We start from the raw sequence: 27,758 nt of genomic DNA, 5'->3' as shown, positions 1-27,758 counted from the left end.
TAAGATTAAAACCAGTTTTTAGCCCTGAGGTGCCGAAGGCACGGGTAAAAAAAACTGGTTTTAATCTTATGATTGTACATTTTTATATTCGTAGAAAGCTGGATATAATACGATGCTAGACATAGTTTTTTTCGTATGGATGAGAACCGGTTCCTATCCACCGGATTCGAATGAATACGAGAAAAGTTTTTACACCAAAGGGGGCATGTGTTTAATTTTGCCTTTAGTAGCTGAAATTTTTTATGGCAGCGGCTTTGTCTGCTACTTGTAATTGCGGATAATGAACTTAATGAACTGCGGTTGAATACTTTTACAGATTTTGGCGGCTGATCAGTCAAGAATCTTAATGGATAAGAAAATGTAGTATAAATTGGCGAAACAAAATTACCACCTCAATAGGTTAAAATTATTGGTTGAAAAAGTTAAAATAATGATATTTTTTAGCCAATCATAATCAATTTAAGCAACCGAAGTTTAAAAGCCCAAGAATAAAAGAACATTTACATGTAGTATATACAATACAAATTTGGGTGTTAATATAGCTTCTCATAAAAAACTTTTATTGGACAAAATGGTTCTTGTACATATGATTAACATATACAGACATGTTAGTAAATAATAATAATAGGAATATAAATATGCTATAATCATCAGAATATTTATTTTTATATTCATGTTTAGAAGCAGCACAGATACTCTACAACTGCTATCCCAATAAAGTGATACTCCCAGCTGGCTAAAATAACAATGTTCACATATTCTATATCATTATCCATTTTAAGCACTTTTAATTCAATTCTATAATCTATACTAGCGGCTACGCCCCTAGAGGCCTCTGGGGGCACTTGAGGAGGGGGGGGGGGGGTGGTCGAATTTGATAACCCAATTTCTTATTTTAGATTTTAAAAGAAAAAGTAAAAAAAAATATTTGGGTGGTGGAAATTTTTTTTTTGTGGGGGGGTATTTTTCATTATTTGGGGGTTTGGGGGTGTCCCACCCCCCAAGAAAATAGTTATAAACCTTCCCGGGACCTATGAGAAGCTACCATGTTAAGGAGAACCCGATCGGTTCAGCGGTTAGCGAGATCCTTCGGTACAGACACACAGATACACAAACAGACAAACATCCTGTTACTTTAGTATAAGGATTAGTCAACATTTATTATTAAATTTATTTTTGAATCGATGTTATCAGGCTCAATGGGAAGCTTACCATATACGTAAGGAAGAGGGGGGGTTAAGGCTTACCTTCCCTGATTGCACCCCGAAAAGGTCACCCCCCCCCCTTGAAAAATACGGTGCACTTCACCATGGAGCTTACTAACTTTGTTATTCAAATATATTATAGGCTTCCGCTACGTTTGAACATAATTGTCCATGTTATTACATATTTGTTTAGACCTAAAAAAATATAATCCCACAAAAATATTACTAGACATAATTCTAATCTGAAATGTCCCAGAGAGAAAAAAAAGAACTTTTTTCAGCATGGCTTCGAAACTGATTAATATCCGCTGGATTAGAATCGGTTCATTAGTCATACTGAAAAATCATTTATAGCAACATATTACAGATGATTTTTCACACATGTTAAAACCAAAATCATAAAAATAATACGAGTTTTGGTAGCCAGGGCCTTCAGCCTCTGGCTATCAGATTCTAATTTCATTTTTATATCCGCGGAAAGCTGTCTATAATTCAATGCGATAAATAATAAAGATTTTACATAAATTTGCAGCAACTCTAATGAGCAAAAAGAATCGATATATAACTACTTGGATGTTGCACCATATTTTCGCCTACTCTAATAAAATGGTCTTATCAGCTGGCTAATATACCCTTCATCCACCGCTTACTCTCCCCTCCAGCAAAAGGAAAGTAGTGTCCAATAATTGAAGACTAAAGAAGCAACCTAAATTGACGACAATATTTTTTCTGTCATAATATCTATGTATATTATATCCATTACTGTAATAGCAGATTATTTGGTAACAGACACCCAGAAGACCGAGAATGTACGTGAGTTTTAAAATACAATGGCAATTATGCACTCACTTTAATTATACTTCTTAAATTAAGATTTTTAAAAAGAATATCTTTAGTATATTCTAGTAAATAAATTAACTAATGGTCCTACCTTCTATACTTTTTTATAAAGAATAATTTATCTTGAATTTTACTATCATTGTTTCCATGATTTGTAGCCAAGGAAAACTATTTGTTTCAAATAAATTGCATTAAAAATGTGTTACACTATAGAGTAATATACAAGAGTAATATTCTTTGTCCGGTGGTTAGTCAATATAACTTAGGGAATTTAGCTTGCATGGTTGTTGCAAGGAGGGAGGAGACATTAGCATGTTTATAACTCCAGCCCCCAAAGTTTTATAAAAACGTTTTACTATTCATTTTTTCACAACTTTGGAGACATTTTGTCAATTAGGTTGAGTGTGCAAACGTTTTAACCCCTATTCGTAGTCTACAGAAGGGATAATTTTGTTTATCATAATTTGGGATGTATATCAGTTTACCGACCGTTGTCTTATCCATTTAGATACCTGGTGTTTGAAATTTTACCAAAGAAATAAAACATTGCCATTACCTTATCCCATCTAGAGAACAACAAAAAAAATCATTTTGTTATAACTTTCGAAAATTGCAATATTAGAAGATTTATCTTTTCTTTTTCTCTTGGTAAAAATGTTATAGGATTATTAAATGCATTTCCGTTCAATCAATGATTTTACAAAAATGTAAAAACAACAAAAACTGTTTCTTTGTTGTTGCGAAGTTTCTCTAAATTTATTTCTCGGTATGGCTTCGAAATCGATTAATATCAGCTGAATTAAGACCGTTTCTCAGTCATACTGAAATGAAATGTATGTATACATCTTGTTTGGCTAACTTGCATTAGTCTAGTTTAGCAAGGAAATTTCAAACAAAATTAATACATTGATGAACAATAAGTGAATAGAAAAAAGTGAAAAGGATGTTTTTATGACATATTTGAAGTTTATATTTACATTTGCAAGAAATAGAAGTATATTTGACAATTTTGGATTGCATAAATTTCTGTGTTAGATGTATATTTGTGGCGAGGCCCAATATGTACCACTTTTGATTCCTGTGACGTCATAAAATGAAGAAAAAGTGAGGAAAAGTGGAAAAAAAACCTAAAAAAGAGATGGAGAATCCCTTATTTTAATACGTCACAGGAATCAAAAGATGTGCAAAAGTAGTACAGATTGGGCTTCGTCTTTTCAGCATACCTACACATTACACAATTTAGCAAATTACATTAAAATTAACATCCATACCAACATGTTATTTTTGATGTATCTCTGGACCAAATCTTGCTACTGAAGTGCATGATTACGCCGCCAAACGTCCTACAGAAAATCAACCGTTTCTGAAAAGTCCTAACTGAGCACGGTAATGAGTTGCGCCTTTTGGGCCAAGGCATTCTCCCTACTCTAACTATTAATGTCGCGCACCTGACATAACAGCAGTAGGAACCATTTTTAACGTCTTTAGTTTTGACGTGGTGTCCGGTCGAGATTCGAACTTTCCCGACAACGAGCGGATGCGCTACAGTCGCTGGTTAATGAACTGTGCTTACCTGCTGTTTTGGAAGATTGTATCTGTTTGGATCATCAAATGGACTTCTAGTAGTGGGAGCAATGGGCCTGATGTTTGCAGTCAAATTAATTCAACGGTTTAAAAATATTTAAAGCTTGCATTCCTGTAAAAATTAGGTAAAAATAAGACCTTTAAATCTTTAACCCTGCGTTAAAAATTATAATTTCAATTTTGTGAAATTTAAAAAATCATAACTATTTCGTAGCCCACCTTCAACCTTCCAAAAAAATTGCTGTTTATGAATCTTTAAAACATAAAATGTACTATATTATTGAGTTTAGGTTGATTGTTCAATCAAATAACAAACAAAGCATGAATAAGATAATTTTTATCTAGATATATGTTGTATATTACTCTTTTTTAATAGCGAAGCTTTTCTATAGTTAGGGTCGGTCCGTCCGTACGTCCGTAACGGATAGCTTTTTCCGTTAATTTAGGCATGTTAGAATTGTACTATCGATTTCAAATTATGCATGGTGATTCCTTTAGTAGTTAGGTACGATTTAGAAAGCGTAGCAACTCTATAATCATTACCAAAATGTCCGTACGTCCATTTTAAACATGTTGATTTTTTTTTACTTTTTTAACAACAAATTTTTATGTGATCTAATCATCGGATTGATCTGATTTTTGGTATATTGATTCCTGGGACAACAAAGTATAATGTAATAAGCGAAGCAACTCTATAATCAAGTCCTGAAAATGTAAGTATGTCCATATAATTATCCTGTATCAAGCAGTTTTTCAACAAATTTACTTACAAATTTGCTTTGACTCTTATAAATTTATATTATGATAATTAAGTTCTAACACTATACAAGTGTTAATGTCCGTTTGTCCTACCGTTTCAGTGCTTCGCTTTTATGGATGTTGTCATCCTTGTTACATTATTGTATTAGGCAATATATGTGAAACATAACTAAATCGATATATCATTACGTTTATGTTGCACCAGATTTTTATATACTCAAATAAAGTAATACTCCCAGCTGGCTAAAATAAAGAAACCCCAATCCAAACCTTTACCCTTTCCACTGGATAAACGAACTGACCAATAAATGAGGTCCATATTAGCAGTCTAAATTGGAGATAAACTTTCCCCATGTCAATATATCCAAGTATATTCCATATCCATTCATATCTCTATCCATCCTATTATATAAAGTAGTAAGGTTTTTTTTCTTTAGCTTAAGATTTCGATAACTACTGACTTAATTGAGTCCTACGTTTCATGGAACCTTCTTCCAGATCCCTTGATGGTTTTAGGCTATTTTACTACTTTCCTTACTCCTTCGAATGCAGAGCGCCTATATGCTAGAAGCGTAACCGCTAGTATATAGATAAAGTAGCGCAGCTACGTTATCAATGAGAGGACAAGATAAATTTTACAATTGGTCAATTACAGTGTTTACTGGTTTCTCATTGGCTATTCTATCGTATGCCGTCATAATCAGTTGAGGGACTTTAATAATTTTCTGACAATTATTCAATAAGCAATAATATTAGAAAAAAATTAGAAAAAAATCAGGCAATTTATGTTTTAACGCAGATTTAATGTCTATGAGTGGCAGATATCTGAGAATGCTATTTCTCGTATTTATTCGAATCCGGTGGATAGGAACCGGTTCTTATCTATACAAAAAACTATGTCTAGCATCGTATTATATCCAGCTTTCTACGAATATAAAAATGTACAATTATAAGATTAAAACCAATTTTTTTAGCCCCGAAGTGCCGAAGGCACTGGCTAAAAAATTGGTTTTAATCTTATAATTGTACATTCTATACCCGCAGATAGCTGTTTATAATACGATGCGAGAAATAACTATTTTATTTAATTTATAGAATTCTTTGAATCCGCCAGTAAATAATAACTATACATTTAGTTTATCTAACGGACTGTAAGGTAGACGGGTGTGTTTTTAGAGAAGCTACACTAAAAATGAGTGATTAACATTAAAACTGTCAACTTTTAGATTAAAACACTGTCCTCAAAATCATAAAACTTTTCCCAACAAAATTAATAAAGCAAAACCATAAAATCCAAATTTTTAACACTAAAACTGATTTGATTGTTTTTAAATGTCAAATTATGAGTTTTCAAGAATTTAACATTAGTTAGAAAACATTCATTAATATTTTGCAGTAGATTTTATTTCCTGTATTAGCGGCTTTGCTCCTTACTTACAAGAGAAGAAAGTAGCCTAAAACCATCCCAGAATCTATGTAAAGCTTTCCTAAAATGGAGAACACTAACAGTTTAATGGTTAGCAAGATCTTAACGGCCAAACAAAAACCTTATACTTTACTAGCGGATACGTCCCTAGATACCTCTAGGGGCACTTAAGGTAAGGAGGGGGAAAAGTCGACCTCATCCCATTTTAAATTTGTGTTCAAAAGAGTAAAACAATTTTTTTTTTTTTTGGGGGGGGGGGAACGGGTGAAGACACCCTCCCAAAAAATAGCTTAAAACCTACCTATAAGAAGCTTCACTGTAAAGGAGAACAATATCGGTTTAGCGGTCAGCGAGATCCTTCGGGACAGACAAAAAACGATTACTACTTTATATAATAGGATAAAGTAGTATTGTGATATGGATGGACTAACAAACGGACAATGTGAGCTATGGAGTAGAAAATCTTTGAAATCACATTGAACCGTACATTACATACGAAAATCTTTATGTCATTCAGAACATTTTGGACAAACAGACAGACAGACAGAAGAACAAACTAATGTATAGCTTCGCTTCCAAAAAAAGTTTTAACCACCATGTCAAAATGAAAATAAACTTAATGACGTAACAAAATAGAAAATGCGACAAGTTCTTGATCTTATAATTAGGTATTTTCAGGCACTTTTCCTCTGGAGCACTACCCCCCCCCCCCTCTCCTCATTAAAAAAAAATAACCCAGTGTTGCCTATTGCCCATACCTGCAGTACCCTTATAGTGCTGTGCTACCTAGTTTCTTATATAACCTATCATAACCTAACCAAACAAAAAAACTACTCCTTAACAATCCCACCCCCCGCCCACCCGATTTGCATGATTTGGGGGGTTCTGTGCTTAACAAAGCTTTTTGAGGGAAAATGCCGGTATTTTGAAATGTCTAGAATTTTTTTTTTGAAGCAAAACTTGACCACAAATCACTTGGGGTGGTCAGTATAGCTTACATAGACGGATAGGACAATGGCAGTTATGTATATATTTCTATATCCCTTTAAATAGTTACCAGCAAATGAAGTATGAATTTAAAACTAGTGTTAGGGAAGGTTAATTTTGATCATTTTTCCTATTATTTTTTGCAAAGCAATAAGACGAAATAATCATATTTGTTTATAAGAAACTTTTATCGTACACAATTGTCCGTGTTTTTCCAAAAAAAAACGTCAAAAACATAAAAATAGGCTGATAATTTTAAATTAAACCGGATGTTTGTCTGCCAAGATCCCGTAGATGTCAATTTTCAGAGAAATTTTTTAATTGGTTCATAGAAATTAGACTATTTTTAAGCTGACCCCCCCCCCTCCACCACCAATGAAAAAAAAATCTTAAAAGTCACAACCAAATCGTTCCAAAAATGTCTTTTAGCTAGCTATAAATCCAACTTAAATCCATATACAAAATCTAATAAGCAAGCAGGTGGAGATTTGATGAAAAGTTACGCCTCTGATTATGATTTTAATTAACTGCAAATTTTTCTGTCTACATTAAGTATCTAACTTAAAGCAAAGCTTCTCTATAATATTGGTCAATATGTAAAAGTTTCAGTTCTACATAGTAAAAAATTAAAAATAGACAATTTTAGTGTATAATTTTACTCGGAGCACGCGTTTAGCGATTACTAATTGGAGTCGTGAAGCTTCCATCATAAAAAGCTCATAAAAAGCTAAAAACCTTCCTACAGGGTTATTCAAGAGAAATGATTTTTTTAAAAACTTAATTATGCATAGAAAATAAAACAATTATGTAAAATCCTTTATATATTTGGAAAACCTATTATGAGACATTTATGTTTCAAATAGTTGAAAATGATTATTTCAACAAATTATGTCCTAAAAACCGGTTTTTCCAAAGGCCTTTTTTTCGAAGATTTATTGATTTAAAGGTTGTAAAAAAATGTGCACCTTTTTAAAATTCAAATTGCGCGGCTTGTGTTAATAGTAGAAAAATGTTATGCATATCGTTAGAATCGTCATAAGCTCTATTTTTTTACTACATGAAAACCTTTCCAGTGCTACGCATGGTATAGGAGCTACGAGGTAAAATATTCTAATTTCTTAAAACTTTTCAACCTTTTTCTCAAATTTTTCAACGTAGCTCCTAAACTATAAAAAGCACAAAAACGGTTCTTATGTTTTCTAAAATTAGAGCTTATGACGATTCCAACGATATGCGCAACATTTTTCTACTATTAACACAAGCCAAGCAATTTGAATTTCAAAAAGGTGCACATTTTTTTACACCCTTTAAATCAATAAATCTTCGAAAATATGGCCTTTGAAAAAACCGGTTTTTAGGACATAATTTGTTGAAATAATCATTTTCAAATATTTGAAACATAAATGTCTCATAATAGGTTTTCCAAATATATAAAGGATTTTACATAATTGTTTTAATTTCTATGCATAATTAAGTTTTAAAAAAAATCATTTCTCTTGAATGACCCTGTAGGACCTATTGGAAGCTTCACTGTAAAGGAAAACCATATCAGTTCAGCAGTTAGCGAGATATTAAAGGAAAAACAAAACAAAAAAAAACTTATTACTTTTCATATAATGGGGAGGCAGGGACATTGGGCTGTTTATTACATTAGTCCCAAAAGCTTTATAAAAACGTTTTCTTATTCGTTGGCTAAACAATTTATCGGCCATTGTCTTATCCATTTAGATCCCTGATTATTATAATAACACATGTCTTGTCTGCTACATTGAATTAATTTAATTTCCTAGGTGGAGCTTGTGTAGTGACCAGTGTGAGATTTCTGTATTCAGAATATTTATCCACCTCGTTCCGAGAATTTTCTCTGCAATTTTGATTATTTTTCATTCTTGTCATTATTAGATGGAATGGTCTCAAACTTACTACTTAAATGCTAGATCCTATAAAATAGCCTCGGGGTTAAGGTTTCTTTAGCCTTATATAGATAAAAAAGAATGAACCTAGTAATAGTGTCTGACTTTTTATCTTTGTGACGTAACAAAAATCGAAGGATGAGAGAGGAGGTGGGAAAGGAAACCCCCCAAAAAGAGATTGATTTTTGTTACGTCACAAAGAAAAAAAGTTAGACACTATTACTAGGTTCAAAAAGAATATGTAACCATAACTTAATGAACCTATCCTATTCAGTGTTTGATAGATATTAATCGCAAATTATTATAGGCAGCTCTCCGCGGATATTAAAATAAAAAATTATAGTGTTAAACTAGTTTTATTAGCTCAGAGGGGCCAAACGACCGGTCTAAAACTGGTATTGATTTTAAGATTTTTAATTTCAATTTTGTGAAACGTATTCAAATCCTTATACTAAAGTAACAGGATGTTTGTCTGTCTGTGTGTACCGAAGGATCTCGCTAACCGCTGAACCGATCGGGTTCTCCTTAACAGGGTAGATTCTCATATGTCCTGGGAAGGTTTTTAACTATTTTGGGGGAGGGTACTACCACCCTCCCAAAAGAAATGACAAAAAAATTGAAAATTTTCTTAAAATCTGAGAGACTTCAACGTAACATTAAGAGGTATCCGTAATATAAAGAATTATCGTAGACTTTAACAAACAAAAACATTTAAAGTGCCACTAGAGGCCTCTAGGGGCGTAGCCGCTAGTAGATATATACTAACTTGCTAAAATTGTCTTGTTTACTAATACTAAGTCTGTTTGTCTGTGCTGTCCTATCATTTGATTTATTATTACTTTTTTGCGATACAACCCAATCTGTCCCGATTTTGTATCGAACTTTTGAAAAGTGCGATTCCTGTGACGTCATATTAAAAGGGAAGGGGGTAAGAAAATCTCTTCCCTTTTCTCCCATCTCTTTTGAAGAGATTTTCTTCTCCCCTTCCCTTTTCTTTCCCAAAACGTATATGACGTAACTGGAATCGCACTTTTCAAAGTGATACAAAATCGGGACAGATTGGGTTGTGTCCTTTTTTGCTTTTCCATCCAAATGACTAAAGATAAAAATATCCCTATTATTGTTTCTATTATCATAATTTCCACCGCCAAAACCTCCGCCGTTGTTTTGCTGTTGCTGATCATTCAGCTGTTGTCCAAATTTTCTGAAAATTTCTCCCGGGTCTGCGTTTCTTATATCTTCTGTTGTTTGAGTTGGAGATCTGAATAAAAAATATAGGAATTATTTCATTGCAATGCTTATTTTTGTTAGGTAAGTTTGTTAAAATGGAATGAATATAAGTACAGGAAAAAGAAATAAAGAGATAGAAAGAGAGAGAGAGAATAGAAAATAGAGAGAGAAAGATAGAGAGAAGGGGAGAGAAATAGATATATAGATAGATAGATGGAGAGAGAGAGATAGAGAGATAAATAAAGAAAAATATATATAAAGAGAGATATGTTAGAGAGAGAGGAACAAACTTATAAAAAAAAACATAAACACGCAGTTAAAAAAGTAACAATTTTCTTAATTTTCAAGAAATTCTTTGGTGCATGAAGTTGAGAAAAATAGATCTAAAACTGTCATGTCATTTTACTTTACATCAAGTAATTTTACAAAACATGGGAATTTGGACACCAAGTTTTTTTTTATCTCTATGTTGGCTTAACAAGGGCTCGGCATACGCCTGTATTCCTCAGAAAAATCAACCGTTTACAATTTTAAAATAAAGTAGAACGATGTCTGTCCGTCTGTCTGTCCGTCTGTCCGTCTGTCCGTCTGAAGCTTAAGATCTCGGTAACCACTGAACCGAATGGGCTCTACTCTTCAGGGAATATACCTACTGGTCCTGTGGTGGTTTTAAGCTATTTTCTTGGGGGGTGGGACACCCCCAACCCCCCCAAAAATGAAAATTTACCCCCCCCAAAAAAATACTCCTGGTGCTGCTGGTGCAGCTGGTGCTGCTGGTGCAGGTGGTGCAGCTGGTGCTGCTGGTGCTGGTGCAGAAATTATTTTTTTCTAGGGGCAAAGCCCCTAGAGGCTAGGGGCGAAGCCGCTAGTTTTAAAATATAGCTGCTAGACTAAATCTTACCAAAATATGGTAATTTCTATTTAAATAAAATATATATATGCAAAGAATCCAAACAGGTTTATATTTGAGACTAAGACACTAGTCTAAATTATAAGATTGTTAGAGACAATCACAACAAAACTTCTATCTTAATTGAATTATTAACAGTATTGGCCGAACATATCCTTCTTAGCTGGAATCAAAACTCTAATAATTAAATATGTAAAATTAGTGTCAAAAACACCAAAAACAAATCAGCATGGTAAGAATGTTGTTGTTGTTGTAGCCCTGATTCTCTGAAGTTAGGACTCAGATGCACACGGAGACTGGTAGTGAGAATCCGTTGGCCAATCTTGGATTGGTAAGCTTCGCGCACAGCTGATTGTATTCTGTGTTACATTACAAGCTGACCCGCAATTCTCGTGGAAGCTACTCAATTATTCATCACCCTGGCCTTGAGTGTTAGCAGGTGTTCCATATTAAGCCACCCTAATTAATGGCACTCTCATACGAGGAGCATGGATGAGGGAAAGCATAGTTAGAGCTGCTTGATTTGTAGAATCCTAACTTCCTACAAATCTCCCCCCTTTCAACCCTAGGGCATCTTAGGGAAGGTTGCGTAATCATAATCTGACAATTGCGACAGCATTTGTCAACCAAGTGCAAAGTCTATGAATGGTAAGAATGATCTACCTACTTTCTTGCCATGATTATAGAGTTGATCTACTTTTTAAATTGTACCAAACTGAGTATTGGGAACTAGTGTAATAAACAGCCCAATGTTCCCTCCCCTCTAGGGTGTAAGATCCAAAAAATAATATACATTGCATGGACCGACTTTTAATGTAAAAAAAACCTTGCTTTAAATAATATTGACAAAAAATGTCTGAAAACTATCAATGATGAAAATAGTGGAATTTGAATAAAATTTCAATCTGTCCCAACTCTAAATGGCTTAAGGCAAAAGGGTGCGTTTCAACCGATATAAGATAATGATGTCCAAACATTAAATCTAATAAGGAAACTTTTTATATTTTTTTAGGAAGCTTTATACATATCTATTATAGACAGCTTTCCGCGGATATCAAAATAAAAAAAATGTATGTTATGACCCTAGAATGGATGAGCACTTGTTCTAATTCAACGGATATTAATCGGTGTCGGTTATTCTATATATTAACAACATAGCCTAAAAACATCCCAGAACCTAAGCTATGATTCCCTAAAAAGATAAACTCAATCAGTTCAGTAATTTTAAAGATCTTTAGCTTCAGACAAAAAAACCTTACTAAAATAGGATAAAAAGCTAGACATCTATAGCGTTGGTACTGACATCTTAGGTAGATATACAAAGTAGCTACGCTACTAAATATGGTCACCATACCAAAATGAAATGAAATAATTCTTCACTTAAAACAAATGACAAAACTCCATCTTCTTTATTAAAATTTCTTATTTTTAATCAATCTATCAATAAAAAGATTGATAGATTGTCTTTGAAAAGAAAACAAGAATGACTTAACATACATAAAAGCGAAGCTCTAAAAACGTGGGACAGACGAATATTAACACTTCTTGAGTGTCAGAACTGAAAATAAATGTATTAGATAAATTCACTGATTGAAAAAGTCTCTTAGTTATTTATTGAAAAATATTTCGGTAAACATGGCACCCTCTTCAGTCTTGCAGTTTAGCTGGATGTTAATGTAAAAATCTAAACAATATTTAAAGTAAATTTGTTGCAAAATTGCATAGATACAAAATAAATTTTAGGACTTGATGATAAGGATGCTTTGCATATAACATTGTATATTATGTTGCAATAGAAGTCAGTTTTAATTTCTTAAATTTTATATAGTTCTTATTGATTTATTCATGTTATTGGATTAAAGTAAAAGAATTTAGGAGGCATAAGCTATATGTAACTCTTTCTACAGGGCGGGGAGCCTGTTCCGATTATGTATAGGGTCTATAAAATAAGCTAATAGCGTCGGAAATAGAAACACAGCCGAAAAAAACAGAAAGCAATTTGCTAGCAGACGAAAAGGGTCTCCACCTCTTGGATCAGGAAGTTGTCTGAATTTACATGTATATTTACTTATAAATTTATTGTTAATGGTTATAATCGTTCTTGTTAAATAAACGTATTTGATAATGAATATATGTATGTATAAGTTTATTGGTAAAATCAATATAAAGTTGTACTAAAGGTTTAATTAAGTAAATTGAATGTGGCTAACCTCTTTATTAGTTATCATACAATGTGGTAAATTATAACCTGGACAATACATTTTTTTCCCGGGGAATCAAACTCTTATAGTATCCCTACAGGGTGCTATCCCAGTGGGGCTCGTCGAATCCTTACTTAACCTAACCTAAAGAAAGCTTCATAAATAATTTTTTTATGGAATAAATAACGTTTAAAACATTTTCTCAAAAATTCTAAATAAAAACCTAACAACAGCCATTGCTGAGATCTTTTGCAACAGAGAGACAGGTAGACTGACATCCAAATATTCGAAAATATGCCATTTACCCAAAGACTAATAGAATTAAAACCGGATACAATGCTATTTTCACTTTTTTGGTTATGATAAATAAACATGCATAAAAAGCAACCATTTAATCAATGAAAAACCACCGTAAACACGTCATTATTAACAAAGCAGCATATTTTACTAAAATTGGTTTATAGAAAATATAGTTTAATAGATAAGATTGGATAATTTAATAATAAGCAAACAGCATTTATGACGTTATGTATCCTTTTCATGAAAAGTTTAACAGAACCAAACCTTTAAAAAAATTTTAAAAAATTTAAAAAATATTTTGATAATTGGAAGCCTTTATATTTACAAATAGGTATAAATAAAGAAGTAATAATCGATATATTATTACTTGGATGTTGCACCATATTTTCATGAACTCTAATTAAGCGATAATCACAGCAGGCTACAATGACGATTACCCCCATCAACCCCCTTTACCCCATATCCCCTCCATCTTCCCCTGCCAATATATCCACATATATCCTATTATATAAAGTAGTATGCTTTTTTTTGTCTGTAGCGAAGGATCTCACTAACCGCTGAACCGATATGGTTCTCCTTTCGAGTGAAGCTTCTTATAGGTCCCAGGTTGGTTTAAGGCTGTTTAATTTTTATACAATTTTGGGAGTAGCATTGCTAATAAAATAATATCAGATAATAAAAGGAAATAGAATTATGCTAAAAATATCAAAGGAAATTCGCACAATAAATGAATATAAATAAGGTAAAATGTGATAAAAATACTTATATAATGTTATAATTTATGCTTATTATCAGAGAGGAAGGAGACATTTATCTCTTATTTTTTTGTAGTAACAACTGCTGCTTCATAACGAAATATTTTTCAAAGAAAAAAATCTTCATTATCAATCGCATCTCTTAATGAAGTGAATCAAGCAAAATTAGCTTGGTCAGTTTAAACTTTTGATTTCATAGCCTTTGTCTGTAACTGTGTTTGATAATATATTTCATCTGGTTATGGGCCAAAGCATTCTACCCATCCGATTAAACAGATAATAGATGTATAATCCATACAACTACCTGGCCCAAGTAGTGGGGACCTGTTTCGTCAGCTAACAAATTGCTTCCTGCTCTTTTGTAGCGACCTAGGAGGTATTAATATTTACGACGCTATTGGCTGATATTTAAAGACCCAATTGAAATTCGGCACAGGGTCCCCGCCCCGTGAAAATACAGTTATTTAAACCACTACCTCGTCTCTTCTTTTTCTTTAATAAAACAGATGACGTAGTATTTACATACATATATGTATATTGAATAAAAGTAGGGATGATAATAGTTGCAATTTTTCCTAGGCTAAAAAGAACTCTTTGTAGTGTAAATTATATTAAATAAGAAAAATAGATGTATTAAAAAAGAGGTTTACATTCGGATATATTTTCTCTGAAAGCAGAAATTATTATTAGGTTAAACAGAAAAGATTATTGCTAATAAGAAATTTTATCAAGAATAGAAAAAATCTAAAATTAAAACAGAGAAAAAATAAAACTCATCCTTTTAACATATTAGAGGCTGCGCCACTATCATCTAAAGGCCCTGTATTCTTAGGGAGATGAAGGGGACTGCAAAATCTATGGTGTTTCGTATCATAGGATTAATGCTATTTAAGAATACTAGCGGCTTTGCCCCAAGCGGTTTTATCAAACTAATTTTTCGTGTTTTAGATTTTTAAAAATAATTTTTTTTTTAGGGGGGGGGTTAGAGGTGTCCCACCCCCTAAAAAATAGTTATAAACCTTCCCGGGACCTATGAGAAGCAAGCTACCCTGTAAAGGAGAACCCGATCGGTTCAGCGGTTAGCAAGATCCTTCGGATCAAACAAACAGACAGACAGACATCGTTCTACTTTGTATTATAGATATATGTCATATAACATGTAAGTAATCCACTATTTTTTGTAAAAAAAAATTTTGTAAGAAATGTGCATTTCTCAGAGAGGGGAGGGGACAATGGACTGTAATTCTATATCCCCTAAATTATATATACTCGTTCTGCTATTCGCTATTAAATACTTTTGAGAACATTATTACTTGTTGGGTTCTGACAAGTGGAAGTATCCAGACTACTCCACCAATAATATTACTCTCATTAAAGGTTTTAATATTCATTTTAATGGGGGGGGGGGGGGTGTTTTTGTGGTCTATTGTCACATCCTTTATAATCTCTGATATTTCTGTACATAATATATAATAGTAGATAATTCAATTCCAGAGGAGGAAAATATTTAGTTTTCAGAGATAGGACAATAGATTAGGAATTAATATTTCCAACAATAGAAATGCATGATATTTCAGCTCTTTGTAGTCTATGTGGCCATTGTCAGCGAAAGAAAAAGAGAGAGTGAGAGAGAAAATAGATTTATAGTTTAGATGTATATTCTTACAACTACCTTAGGGACCTTTTGCATCTGTTAGCAAATTGCTTTCTGCTCAGTGTGGTGACTTAGCTGTGTTGATATTCCCGACGCAACTTGTTGAATTTTAAAAGCGAGAGAGAAAGAGAGAGAGAGAAAGAAGGAGTGAGTGAGAGAGAGAGGAGAGAAAGAGAGAGAGAGAGAGAGAGAGAGAGAGAGAGAGAGAGAGAGAGAGAGAGAGAGAGGGAGAGAGAGAGGGAGAGAGAGAGGGAGAGAGAGAGAGAGAGAAGGAGAGAGAGAAGGAGAGAGAGAAGGAGAGAGAGAAGGAGAGAGAGAAGGACAGAGAGAGAAGGAGAGAGAAGGAGAGAGAGAGAAGGAGAGAGAGAAGGAGAGAGAGGGAAGGAGAGAGATAGAGAGTGAAAGAGAGATACAGTGAGAGAGAGAGAGAGAAAGAGGGAGAGAGAGAGAGAGAGAGAGAGAGAGAGAGAGAGAGAGAGAGAGAGAGAGAGAGAGAGAGAGAGAGAGAGAGAGAGAGAGAGAGAGAGAGAGAGAGAGAGAGAGAGAGAGAGAGAGAGAGAGAGAGAGAGAGAGAGAGAGAGAGAGAAGAAAGAGGAAGAAAGAGGGAGAGAGAGAGAGATAAAGAGAGAGAGTGTGTGAGAGAGAGATAAAGAGAGAGAGTGTGTGAGAGAGAGATAAAGAGAGAGAGAGAGAGATTTTGTAGCATTTGTTGATATAAAATATTTTTTCAACTAAATTTGTATTATATGTAGTTATTTATTTCTCCGCTAGGCGTCTCAAATTTAAATTAATATTCTAAAAATTTTACTACTTGTGACATAAATTTAGACCAATACGGATTATTTTTGAACCAAAACATCAAATTTTATTAAAACAAACAATTTAATAAAAATTATTTCGATTATTTTTTTGGAACATTATGTTATGCTTAAAATTTTAATCAGACAGTAAAGTTACCTCTTTCTCTGTACAACACACACAGACAGACATCCTGTTACTTTATATAATTTAATCAAATTATTCTAGCGGCTATGCCCTAAAAAGTAACCATTTTTTGGAGCCTCGCGAAAGCGAAGCAATTAAGTTCATTACAACATTGTGTCAAGCTTGGAATATAAAACCAAGTATGATCAAGTGGGAACACTAGATTGAAAATTATATTGACCTTCAGGGTTTTAAACATTTGTTTGATTACTAAAAATAGGCATCTATAGGTTTATTTATAGCTAGTGGCTGCACCCCCAGCATCTGGGGTCTCAGTATTGGAAAGGGGAATGGATGAGAAAATATCTTGAGACCAAAATCTCGAAAACAAAATGACTTAAAAACATCCCCGGGACTATGCAAATAAAATAGCCTAAAACTATCTGAGGGCCAATACAAAGCTTCCATCTAAAAGAGAACCATATCGGTTCAGTGGTTAGCGAGCTCCTTCGCTACAGACAAAAAACAATTTAATGTTATACACAACTAGTTGCTGCGCCCCTATCACATATGGACTATATATTCGAAAGGATATGCAAGGACTTAAGAATAGCCTAAAACCATACCAAGACTTTTTATAAAAATAAAATAGCCTAAAACCATCTCAGGGCCTATACAAAGCTTCCCTCTAAAAGAGAACCAAATCGGTTCAGTGGTTAGCGAGATCCTTCGCTACAGACAAAAAAGCTTAGTACTTTTCATAATAGAATAGGATAAAAGAAAATTTTAGGTTAGGGGTATTTTTGTTCATCACTTTTGTCTTATCCCCTACTACCTTGTACATTATTAACTAAACCTACCTTTGTTGAACTGGATTATTTTCAGGGTTGAAGAACTGACTTGGATAGTCTGCCTGTCTTGCCTAGCCACATAGAAAAATTTAGACCAGTAGACAGGTAGATATATACTACTTCAGAGAGAGAGGACAATGAGCTGTTTATTATACAAGTTCCCAAAGTCTTATAATAACGTTTTCTTATTCGTTGGCTTAACAACTTTGGGGACTTTGATTGGTGGTTCATGAAGTTAAGTGTCCGAACGTTTCAAGTGTTAAATGTAATCTACTTAAGGAGTAATTTTGTGTATCATGATTTGGGATGTACATCAATTTATCGGCCATTGTCTTATCCCTTTAAATCCCTGATCTTCCATACTTACATATTCAAAAAATTAACTTTTTCTCTTTGATAATATCTCTAGAGGTTAAGGACGCAAACGAAAACAATTTCAAAGACTGTCTTTTATTTTTCAGTAAGGCTTCGAAACCGATTAATATCCGCTGGATCAGAACCAGTTCTAAGCCATAGTGAAAAATCATGTTTTGTATTGTATTGTATCCATTTTTCTAGTAATATAAAATGTACAATTATAAGATTGTACACTTTTATATCCCCGGAAAGCTGTTTACAATACGATGCGATTAATAACTATTATATAGTTTTCTGTGCCTGTTGGCCACCATCCGGATTGGTGTCTTGTGATTGGCTGGGCGCTACCACATTACTCTCTCCTGATTGGCTGGGAGGAGGGCGCGCATTTGTAGCTGCCGGGCGGTCATATGAGCGTTCCGGGTATTTCCTAAAAATGAAAGTGTAAGTTATTTAGTTGATTTTTTTTGATTTTTTAGTATTTTAAGACAAAAATCTGCTTAATTTTTACGTAACAAACTTAGAAGTATTGAGGTGCGAATGTAAAGTATCATTATGTTCTAATAGAAATAGCTCTTTACAAAAAGGATTAGATATAACAAATTAATCAATATTTTTTCATTCATTTAAAGGTTTAATCAATATGCCTATTGATTTTAAAGCGTATTTGTCTCTAATTCAGGGGCGTCCAAGCTTTTTTTTCAGGGGTGGGTAAAAAATTTTAGGGGGGGGGGTAATTCGTGTTTGGGGTGGGTAAAATGGCGCGCGAAGCGCGCCGAAATTTCCCCCCCCCCCCCAAAAAATTTTTACCCCGGGGGTAAAATTTGATTGGGGGGGGGTAATTACCCCCCCTAAAGTCTGTTGGGGGGGGTAAATACTCCCCCCAAATCTGTTGGGGGGGGGTAATTACCCCCCCCCAAACTAATTTACCCCGGGGGTAAAATTTGGGGGGGGGGGGTAATTTAATTATGTAAAAAAAGCACCTACCTAATCTATTAAGTTAATAAGTACTATCTTATAACATAAAGTAGTAAGTAAGGTTTATTGACAATAGCTTCAGATTTCATTACTTTTAATACTGAGTTCTCCTTTTTAGGAAAGCTTCACATAGATCCCATGATGGTTCCACACTATTATAGGTCAATCCTTTGAGTGGTTTTAGGCTATTTTTCTCCTCCCTTTTTACCCTTTAGAAAACACGAGTTCTTAGATGCTAAGGGCGCCACTACTATTCAAATATATAGTAGTATCTCATTCTTTAGAACATAAAAATACAATAATTAACTCACTAACCAATGAACCAATATGATTTTACTTTAAAGTGAAGCGTCTTATAGGTCCTGGTAAGTTTTATAACTAGTTTTGAGACACCCTGACATCCTCCCAAAAGAAATCGCCTATAGAAATTCTTTTTCATTATTTAATGAAATATTTAATTTAGTTAGGTATCTATTTTATGGAATCTTCAGTGCTTTACAATTACATCATAGATCCCCGGGATGGTTTTAGCCCTTATAAAAGCCCAAGCAAATAAAACATGATCAAACTATTAAATTTTTTGTTATCATGGTTAAGAACTGTTTTAACTGGTTGGACAGTAAAATTTTTTTTTTAAGAACATTCAATTTGGGGGGGGGTAAATACCCCCCCCAAAAAAAATTTTTTAAAGAACATTTATTTTGGGGGGGGGGTAAATACCCCCCCAAAATCGTAGGGGTAATTTTTTTTGGGGGGGGTATTGTTCACAAAATTTTGGAGGTGCCAAATGGCCCATTACCCCCCCCCCCCCCTTGGACGCCTATGCTCTAATTTATAGTAATAATTGTGTGAATTTAATGACTGAAGAGAATCATTTAAACTAATACAAATACGTAAAAATTTTGCTAGAATAAATATCAAAAGAAATTTTCAAAAAAAAAGAGGGGGGAAGAGGGGAGTCAACCCTCATGTAAAATATTCATGTCTTATACTAGAAAATTGGTATCTTTAGAAGAAAAAAAATTTAAATTCTCAAATATAAAATATAAAATAAGATGAAAACATGTGAAAAATCAAAAATAAAGCTCCATGTTCCATCATCATCTATGAAATATAGAAATTATGTATTTTAGTACTGTGTCTACATATATACAAAAATTGTTATAAGAAGTATTAATTTTATATGAGTATGATGATAAATTAAGATGCTTTGCTACAAACAGACAAACATACAAATCATCATCATCAAGAAGACCTTCCACTTCTAATTTTGAAATTGAAAATTTTAGTAATTTTAAAGGGGCATTTTTTACAGGAAAGATTTCTCTTTGGATATTGGTGGTGGTATTCTCCCCCAAAATAGTTATAAACCTGCCCTGGACCTATGAGTAGCTTCACTGTGAAGGTTCAGTGGATAGAGAGATCCATCGGTACTGATAGACTCACAGACATACTGTTACTTTTATATAAGGATATAGCTAGTATGCCATATTCAGCAGTTAATTTACTAATAAAGTTATTGCTGTGATACTTATCGACATAATTGTTCATGCTATAATATTATTTCCAGTATAGCTTTGAAACCGATTAATATCCGCAGAATTAGAACCAGTTCTCATCCATACAACATCATGTCTAGCATTGTATTAGAAACAATTTTCCACGTATATAAAATAAAAGTTATACAATTGATACCAGTTTTGTTAGACACGGTCTTAGGCTTATCAGGGCTAACAAAACTGGTTTAAATCTTATAATTTTTCATTATAGTATCCAGGGAAAGCTGTCTATAATACGATAAATAACTATTATACATACCTTCCACTATAATGTGTTTCTATAACTTGAGAACTATCATTGCTATTATTATCTTGGCTAGTCACTAAGATCACTTGTAAACACCATAAAGTTATAAAACAATAACATTTAATTTTAGCCATGATTTCAAATCACATCTTTAGGATAACTTTTTCACAATAATAACCATTTTTTTTAGATAAAACACTTATAATTAATCCTTTTTATTAAAAAAAAACACTTTTTAACAAAAAAAAACAGACGAAGGATTGGATTAAATCCGTGGTGTCTTGAATTGGCGGAAATGTTGTTGTGTTTTGTTATTATTGCGTTTAGTTTACCTGCCTTCCTTTAAATAATTGGGTTTATAGGCATTTTCTTTATATAATCACAAAATACTTGTAACTTAGATGGCCCGTAATCGTGCTGTCATTCAACACGAGTGATAACTATGAAACTAGCCCCATACTTGTTCGTATTAAGGCAGTTTCAAGCCACTTCCATAGTCGCAGGTAATTACGCAAGGGGGTGGCAACATTTCGTAGATTTCAAAAAATAATTTTGAACATTTTTTTATTAAATTATTAAAATTTTTAAAACTATTATTTTAAAATCTACAAAATTAAAAATCTGTTATAATCCCCTCCCCTGAAATGATACTAATAAAATAGCAGGTAGATAGAAAATTATTGGTAAAACATATTATATACATTAAATATATGTATTTAATGATAAGAAATTTAGAGCAACAGGAAAGAGGAAGTAAGAGAGAGAGAGAGAGAGAGAGAGAGAGAGAGAGAGAGAGAGAGAGAGAGAGAGAGAGAGAGAGAGAGAGAGAGAGAGAGAGAGAGAGAGAGAAGGAGGGAGGAGAGGCAGATAGAGAAAATTAAAAATGAATTAAATCAGGGAGGGAGGAAATAATGATGGTTTAATCAATCTACGACCCTTTTTCTCCCAAAATGGTTAAGCCAGAACTTAATACATAGGAGTTAGGGGGAAGACTAATTTTACATACAACGTCCTAACCCAACCTCCCTTATAAAATCAAAACACAAAGACTTTGGTAAAATAATTTTGGTATATAATGGTTTTTATATGGACTTGTTTTACACAAAGAGACCTAAAAAACGACGCAAAAAGGTCGATAAAAGTTATTGTTTAAGTTGAAAATTACAATTTACTCTACAATTCTTGTAAAAGTTTATTAAAGCATATCGTTTGATTCTAATCCAGCGGATATTAATAGGTTTCGAAGCCATACTGTTTAGGAGTTGCCGACATCCGGGAGGGGAGAGGAAAGTGAGATTATGATGACATAAGATTGGGGGGGGGGGGGGGAGGGGGTATTAGGGAGGGGTGCGATTATAACCATTTTAAAGTTCCCTCCCATCATTTCTAGTTTTGGAGTCGAGACAATGTTTCCAGACTTTAATCTATAATACAAAGTAGCTTGATGTCTGTCCGTCCGTCCGTCCGTCTGTCTGTCTGTCCGTCCGTCTGTCCGTCTGTCCGTCTGTCCGTCTGTCTGTCTGTCTGTCTGTCTGTCTGTCCGTCCGTCCGTCTGTCTGTCCGTCCGTCTGTCTCTTAAGATCTCGGTAACCACTGAAACGATCGAATTCTACTTTTCAGGGTATATACCTATTGGTCCTGTGGTGGTTTTAAGCAATTTTCTTGGGGGGTGGGACACCCGTCCCCCCCCTCAAAAAAAAAAAAAAATTGGGGGGAAGAGTATGGTTCCGACACCAGAATTTTGTATTTTTTTTATTTGTTAAAAAACTACCTCATGGGGCAAAGCCCCTAGAGGCTAGGGACGAAGCCGCTAGTACTTATATTAAAGTAACAGGATCTGTCTCTGCGTTTCTGTCTGAACCGAAGGATACCGCTAATCGCTGAACCGATATGGTCCTCCTTAAAATGGTAGCTTTTCATAATAAAAGTAAAAATGTTAGGTGGTCTATTCCCCCCCCCCAAAAAAAAACACATGGATTTGTTTTTACTTTTTCTTTTTAAACTCAAATAAAATATGTGGGGGTCGAATTCAACTCTCCACCAACTCAAATACCTCTAGGGGCCAAGCCATTAGTCTATAATACAAAAGTAGAACGATATTTGTACGCCTGTTGATCCGGATAAAGCTTAAGATCCCCTGAACCAATCAACCGATAAGGCTTTGCTTTTCAAGAACTATACCAAATGTTTTAGGTTATTTAATTTTTTTTTATATTTAACTTTGCAATTAATAAGTTTTATTTAGTCTTTGGTACCTTTATTCTTTTCATAGGTTTTTTTTTTGATCTTTTGACATTATTTAATTATTTCACATACTCCATTTTACACATTTTCTGTAGCGACTTTTAACAGAGAAGCTTTCCTATTTCATATAATAAGGATCGGTCCGTACGTCTATTATAAACATGTTAATTTTTTAACTTTTTTAAAAACAAAGTTTTATGTGATATAATTATCCGATTTTTATCGGTTCAACCGAGGCCATGAACGCAATGCAATATAAGATGAGCTTCTGACATTTTATCTCTCATTTACTGAATAACTTTTGCAGATTCGTTACTTTGCTACCAATGGATAATTCAGCCTTGTCTACTTATATTTTCGTCCAGAGATCTAAAGGGATAAGAATAAGACAATGGCCGATAAATATATATACATTCCAAATGATAATACACAAAAGTACCCCTTCTGTAGATTACATTTAGTAGTTGAAACGTTTGGACACTTAACTGTATGGACCAACCAATCATAATACAATTAAAGGCCCAAAGGTTGTTAGGCCAACGAATAAGAAATCGTTATTATAAAACTTTGGGGATTAGTGTATTTAACAGCCCAATGGCCCCTCCCTCCCTGATTATAGTCTGATTTAAAACAAATTTATTTAAACTGACAAATGTACAACTATGTTTTTTGAAAGCATATTACAGCAAAAATAAACTAATTTGTAGATGGCCTTCAATCATTGGCGTGCTCAATCAGTGTTCAAACGTTTCAACCACGAACTGTAATCTACAGAAGTGGTAATTTTGTGTATCATCATAGGGGATGTATATCAATTTTTCGGCCATTGTCTTATCCCTGTAGATCTCTAAATTTTAACCCTTTATTTATAGAATGAATATGAAATAGTCACGCTCTTAGATTTCAAACTAATTTAGAATTGTTTGTGTGTTTTTTCAGCACCTGTCCTTTTTGGTCTAAAAATTTTCATAAAGTAACCACCATAGTATTTTTTGTAATGAAATTGTAAATGAAATTTTTATAGTGCGGAGCTACTTCAAATTTCAAATTGTGTTTTTTGTGTATTTCTGACTGTAGCTTAAAGTTTCTTAATCATTATAATAAAGTAACAGGATGTTTGTCTGTCTGTGTGTCTGTTTGTTTGTTTATACTTAAGAATCTTGCTAACCGCTGAACCGGCATGGTTCTCCTTTACAGGGTAGCTTCTCATAGGTCCTGAGAAGGTTTTTAACTATTTTTGGGGAGGGTACCACCACCCTCTCAAGATAAATCGCCCCTAAAAAGAAGTCTCTAGGGGCTTAGCAACTAGATGATAATAAAACAAAGAAAATGGAGATGGTTGGGGCACACCCTAAGGAAAGGACATTATGATTTAACCAATCAAGCCTTGACATGAAATCCCCAAGGAAAGAGAAAACCAGGTGGAGGGAACTCCCACGTGAATTTTACCATTAGAGGAAAATTGGGTATAGTGCCTTTCGTAGCAAGTTAGCAACGAACCTTAAGGGGCGAATCTTCGTATTTTTAACAGTAGTTTCTCCTATTTCTAGCAACTGCGGGGGGCTCTAACCCTGCGGGACCGATTGCCTAACCCGGTGGGGCAATCACCTAACCCAATATAACCTCACCTAACCTAAAATAACCTATAAAAAGCCATTCTAATAATACGACGAATCGCTCCTTAAGGGGCGTTGCCACGAAAGGGACTATTCCCGGAAAATGGACTACACTACGATACTATGCATGATTTTTATTATGGCTGGAAACCGGTTCTGATCCAGCGGAAAATAATCTGTTTCGAAGCCATACTAAGAAAAAGGTTACAAATCATCCAGGCCTTATTTTTATTATCAAACGGAGAATGCTGGTTGAAAAATCAGTGACCTCATACTCATGCCGAAAAATGCTCTTTCTCACCTCTCTTCAACGTCGGGATGCTTTTACGGTGTTCATATGATAACGTAAAAATACATACTGTAAGAATCTCTGTGTGTCTGTCTGTTTATACAAAATAATCTCTCCTTTACAATGTAGCTTCTCATAGGTCCTGAAAAAGTTTATAACTATTTGGGGGGAGGTTACCACACTATCAAGAGAAAGACGATCTTAACATAGATTGAAAAGAAATCATTGTACGTGCCATAGAAGCCTCTAGGGGCGTAGCCGTTAGTTTTTACAAAAGAATATGTAACCTATGACCATTAAAAAAAAAAATATAGTCATTGCTATCAAATTTTTTAGTCGAAACGTCTTTTCTATCTATAGAGGAGGAAGGGAAGATATACCATAAATCTACAATACAATCTAAAAACTTAAATTTAAAGCCTTAAACGGACAATTTTGCACAAATAAAAAAATATTATAATTAATACCAGTTTTGTTAGCACGGGCATTCGACCCCTTGGGGCAACCAAACTGGTTGTAATCTTATAATTTTTCATTTTAATATCCGCGAAATGCTGTCTTCTATAATACGAAGCGACAAATAACTATTCCAAGAAATAAATTGTAAATTTTGTTGTTTTCAATGCCCACCTTTCTCTGACGGATCCTGCAAAAGTTTACTCCGGTATCAGAGAAATGTATTTATGTAGCCGTAACCTCTGGAATACAACCATTCATCACAAGATTACGGAGAGGTAAGCAACATTTATAACTTATAAGTGCCATAATCATTAAATTTAACGGATTTTTTTTATTTTAGAGTTGGTTGATTTTTAATTTTTTTAGTTTCTGTAGATTTAAGGTCTATTTTTATTTATTTTCCTCGTATTCAGTCGAATCCGGTGAATAGGAACCGGTTCTCATCCATACGAAAAAACTATGTCTAGCGTCGTATTGTATCCAATTTTCTACAAATATAAAATGTACAATCATAAGATTAAAACCATTTTTTAGCCCGTGCCTTCGGCACCTCGGGTTTAAATAAACTGGTTTAATCTTATATTTGTACATTCTATATCCGCGGAAAGCCTTTATAATACGATGAAAGAAATAACTATTATGAATATTTTCTTTAAAAGCTCTCTTACTATTTAAATTGAACTCGCATTTTATACTGTAAGTCAAAATATTATTTTTTTAGCATTTAAACCAAATATCAAACAAATATCATCAAACAATTACTGATTAACTATTTTTTATTACAATATTTCATGAAAAACATTTTGAACTAAACATCAAATAGATAGCCTATTGAAGTTAGTACTAAAGAAATAATAATTTTAAAAAAACTTCATGTAGTGTATTTTTGATACTTCTTTAATAAGAATCGTTGATTAAATGCTTTATAGTCGAAATTTGTAATGCAATTGAACAATGATTGGTTGCTAATATGTCAACTAAGATCCGTTTATCTGGCCTTATATAGATTTGAAAGTTTATTTCTAAGCAATGCCTTTTTTTCGGATAGATTTTCCGGTTTACTAGGATAATACAGTGGACGATAAAGTAACATACACATCCCCAATGATCAATAACAAAATACCCCCCCCCTGTAGATTAAGATTCTAAAAAAAAACTTAGAGAAATTTCAATCGACCGATCAAGATTTTATAGCAGTACCAACAAAAAAAAGTTTGGGTTACCAATGTAATTTAATGTTTCCTCCATCTCTCCCTACTGTTTATAAAGATTGCAAAGCAAACACTTGGAATGCATTTTTTATAAAGCAGCTTTTATACAACTTTAGCTGTTGACAAAATAATTCATCAAAAATCCAGAAAGAGAGAGGGGACAATGTGCTGTTTATTACTCTAGTCCCCTAAGTTTTATGATAATGTTTTCTTATTCGTTGTCTTAACAACTTTGGGGACCTTAGTGAATTTTGATTGGCTGATTCATTAAGTTGAGTTTTCAAACGTTTCTTCAGCCAATAATTTCAATCTACAGAATGGGCAATCATCATTGGGGATGTACATTAATTTATCAGCCTTTGTCTTATCCCTTAGATCCCTGTCAAAAATGACAAATAAACAACACAAACAAGGATAATTACACCCATTAGAAGTTCAGCAATAACTGGCATTAGAAATATTTGTGATTATTATAATACAGTAGAGTTTTATACAGCAAGAAATCAGAGAATTTCGCTATCTTATTACTTGGATGTTGCACCAATTTTAAGTTTTCTCTTATAAAGTGACTCTCGCAGATGGCTAAAATAACTATAGATCCTTCATTTTTACCCATCCTCTCATCTCCTACTGTATAAGCGAACTGACCAATAAATGAGGTTCATTTTAGCAACCTAAACTGAGGACAATTTTTTCCCCTGTCTATATATCAACCACGTATAATATATTCATTTTAGAGAATAGTTAGATGAATATAATTATTAAGAAAGGCTTATGAAGTTTTCCCCATGTATTGTTAATAAAAATGCTGCTTAAATGACATTTTCCTTAGTTTTAATTTTAAGTTCATCCGATTTAGTGCAAGGTTTCAAAATACTTTATATTTATACTTTTATTATACGTTTATTTATCATTTAAAAGCTATGTTGATAATACACACAAGATGGCCTAAAACCTGCTTTGCGTAAAAATGTGTATCAATCTATCAAGCCGTTTACGAAATCTTATTGTTTACTAACATACCTAAATATACATGTATAAAGCTACTTTAGCTTTGATACTGATTAATATCTGCTGGATAATAATCGGTTCTCAGTCATACTGAAAAATCATGTTACAGACAATAGTTTTGTCCTGAGCAAACAAAGCTGGTTTAAACTGATTTTTTTAATATCTGCGGAAAGCTGTCTATAATACAATGCGATAAATAACCATTATAAATGAGTTAAATACTGAAGAAATAAAACTTGCAGAAGATA

The 27,758-nt window shown here is 33.5% G+C and overlaps 3 protein-coding genes across 3 annotated transcripts in view; 1 reads left to right on the top strand and 2 right to left on the bottom strand.

Moving 5' to 3' along the window:
• Window positions 1-3,702, bottom strand: part of Gli (carboxyl ester lipase-like protein Gli) — a gene marked incomplete at its 5' end in the record, with an annotated part of 63,810 nt that extends 60,108 nt beyond the window's left edge. Inside the window, one exon of the mRNA XM_080178377.1 lies at window positions 3,619-3,702. Coding sequence (XP_080034503.1) covers window positions 3,619-3,702 — 84 coding nt within the window. The remainder of the gene's footprint in view (window positions 1-3,618) is intronic.
• Window positions 3,703-8,574: 4,872 nt separating this feature from the next.
• Window positions 8,575-21,227, bottom strand: LOC145333239 (uncharacterized). The gene is made up of 5 exons (XM_080178376.1): window positions 20,693-21,227; window positions 18,197-18,326; window positions 17,549-17,610; window positions 9,831-9,975; window positions 8,575-8,667 (listed from the first exon to the last, which is right to left on the bottom strand). Exons 1-5 carry the CDS (start codon window positions 20,812-20,814, stop codon window positions 8,575-8,577), a joined length of 552 nt encoding a protein of 183 aa, XP_080034502.1. The 5' UTR covers window positions 20,815-21,227.
• Window positions 21,228-25,501: 4,274 nt separating this feature from the next.
• AstA (allatostatin A) overlaps window positions 25,502-27,758 on the top strand; it is a 42,040-nt gene continuing 39,783 nt past the window's right edge. The window contains exon 1 of the mRNA XM_080178523.1: window positions 25,502-25,563. The gene's annotated coding sequence lies outside the window, so the exon portion shown is untranslated. The remainder of the gene's footprint in view (window positions 25,564-27,758) is intronic.

This window comes from Acartia tonsa, chromosome 12 (assembly GCF_053477335.1).
Source record: "Acartia tonsa isolate MP-2025a chromosome 12, ASM5347733v1, whole genome shotgun sequence".
NCBI lineage: Eukaryota > Metazoa > Arthropoda > Copepoda > Calanoida > Acartiidae > Acartia > Acartia tonsa.
This window is presented reverse-complemented; position numbering and strand designations above follow the sequence as displayed.

What these genes read in the sequence shown, in the direction of transcription:
- LOC145333239 (XM_080178376.1), bottom strand. Translation starts at nt 20,814, where the DNA reads ATGGCTAAAATTAAATGTTATTGTTTTATAACTTTATGGTGTTTACAA. An exon ending in AATAATCCAGTTCAACAAAG is followed by an intron (nt 9,976 to 17,548) that starts GTAGGTTTAGTT and finishes TTTTTTATTCAG; the next exon opens with ATCTCCAACTCAAACAACAG. An exon ending in ATGATAATAGAAACAATAAT is followed by an intron (nt 8,668 to 9,830) that starts AGGGATATTTTT and finishes AATCAAAATTGC; the next exon opens with AGAGAAAATTCTCGGAACGA.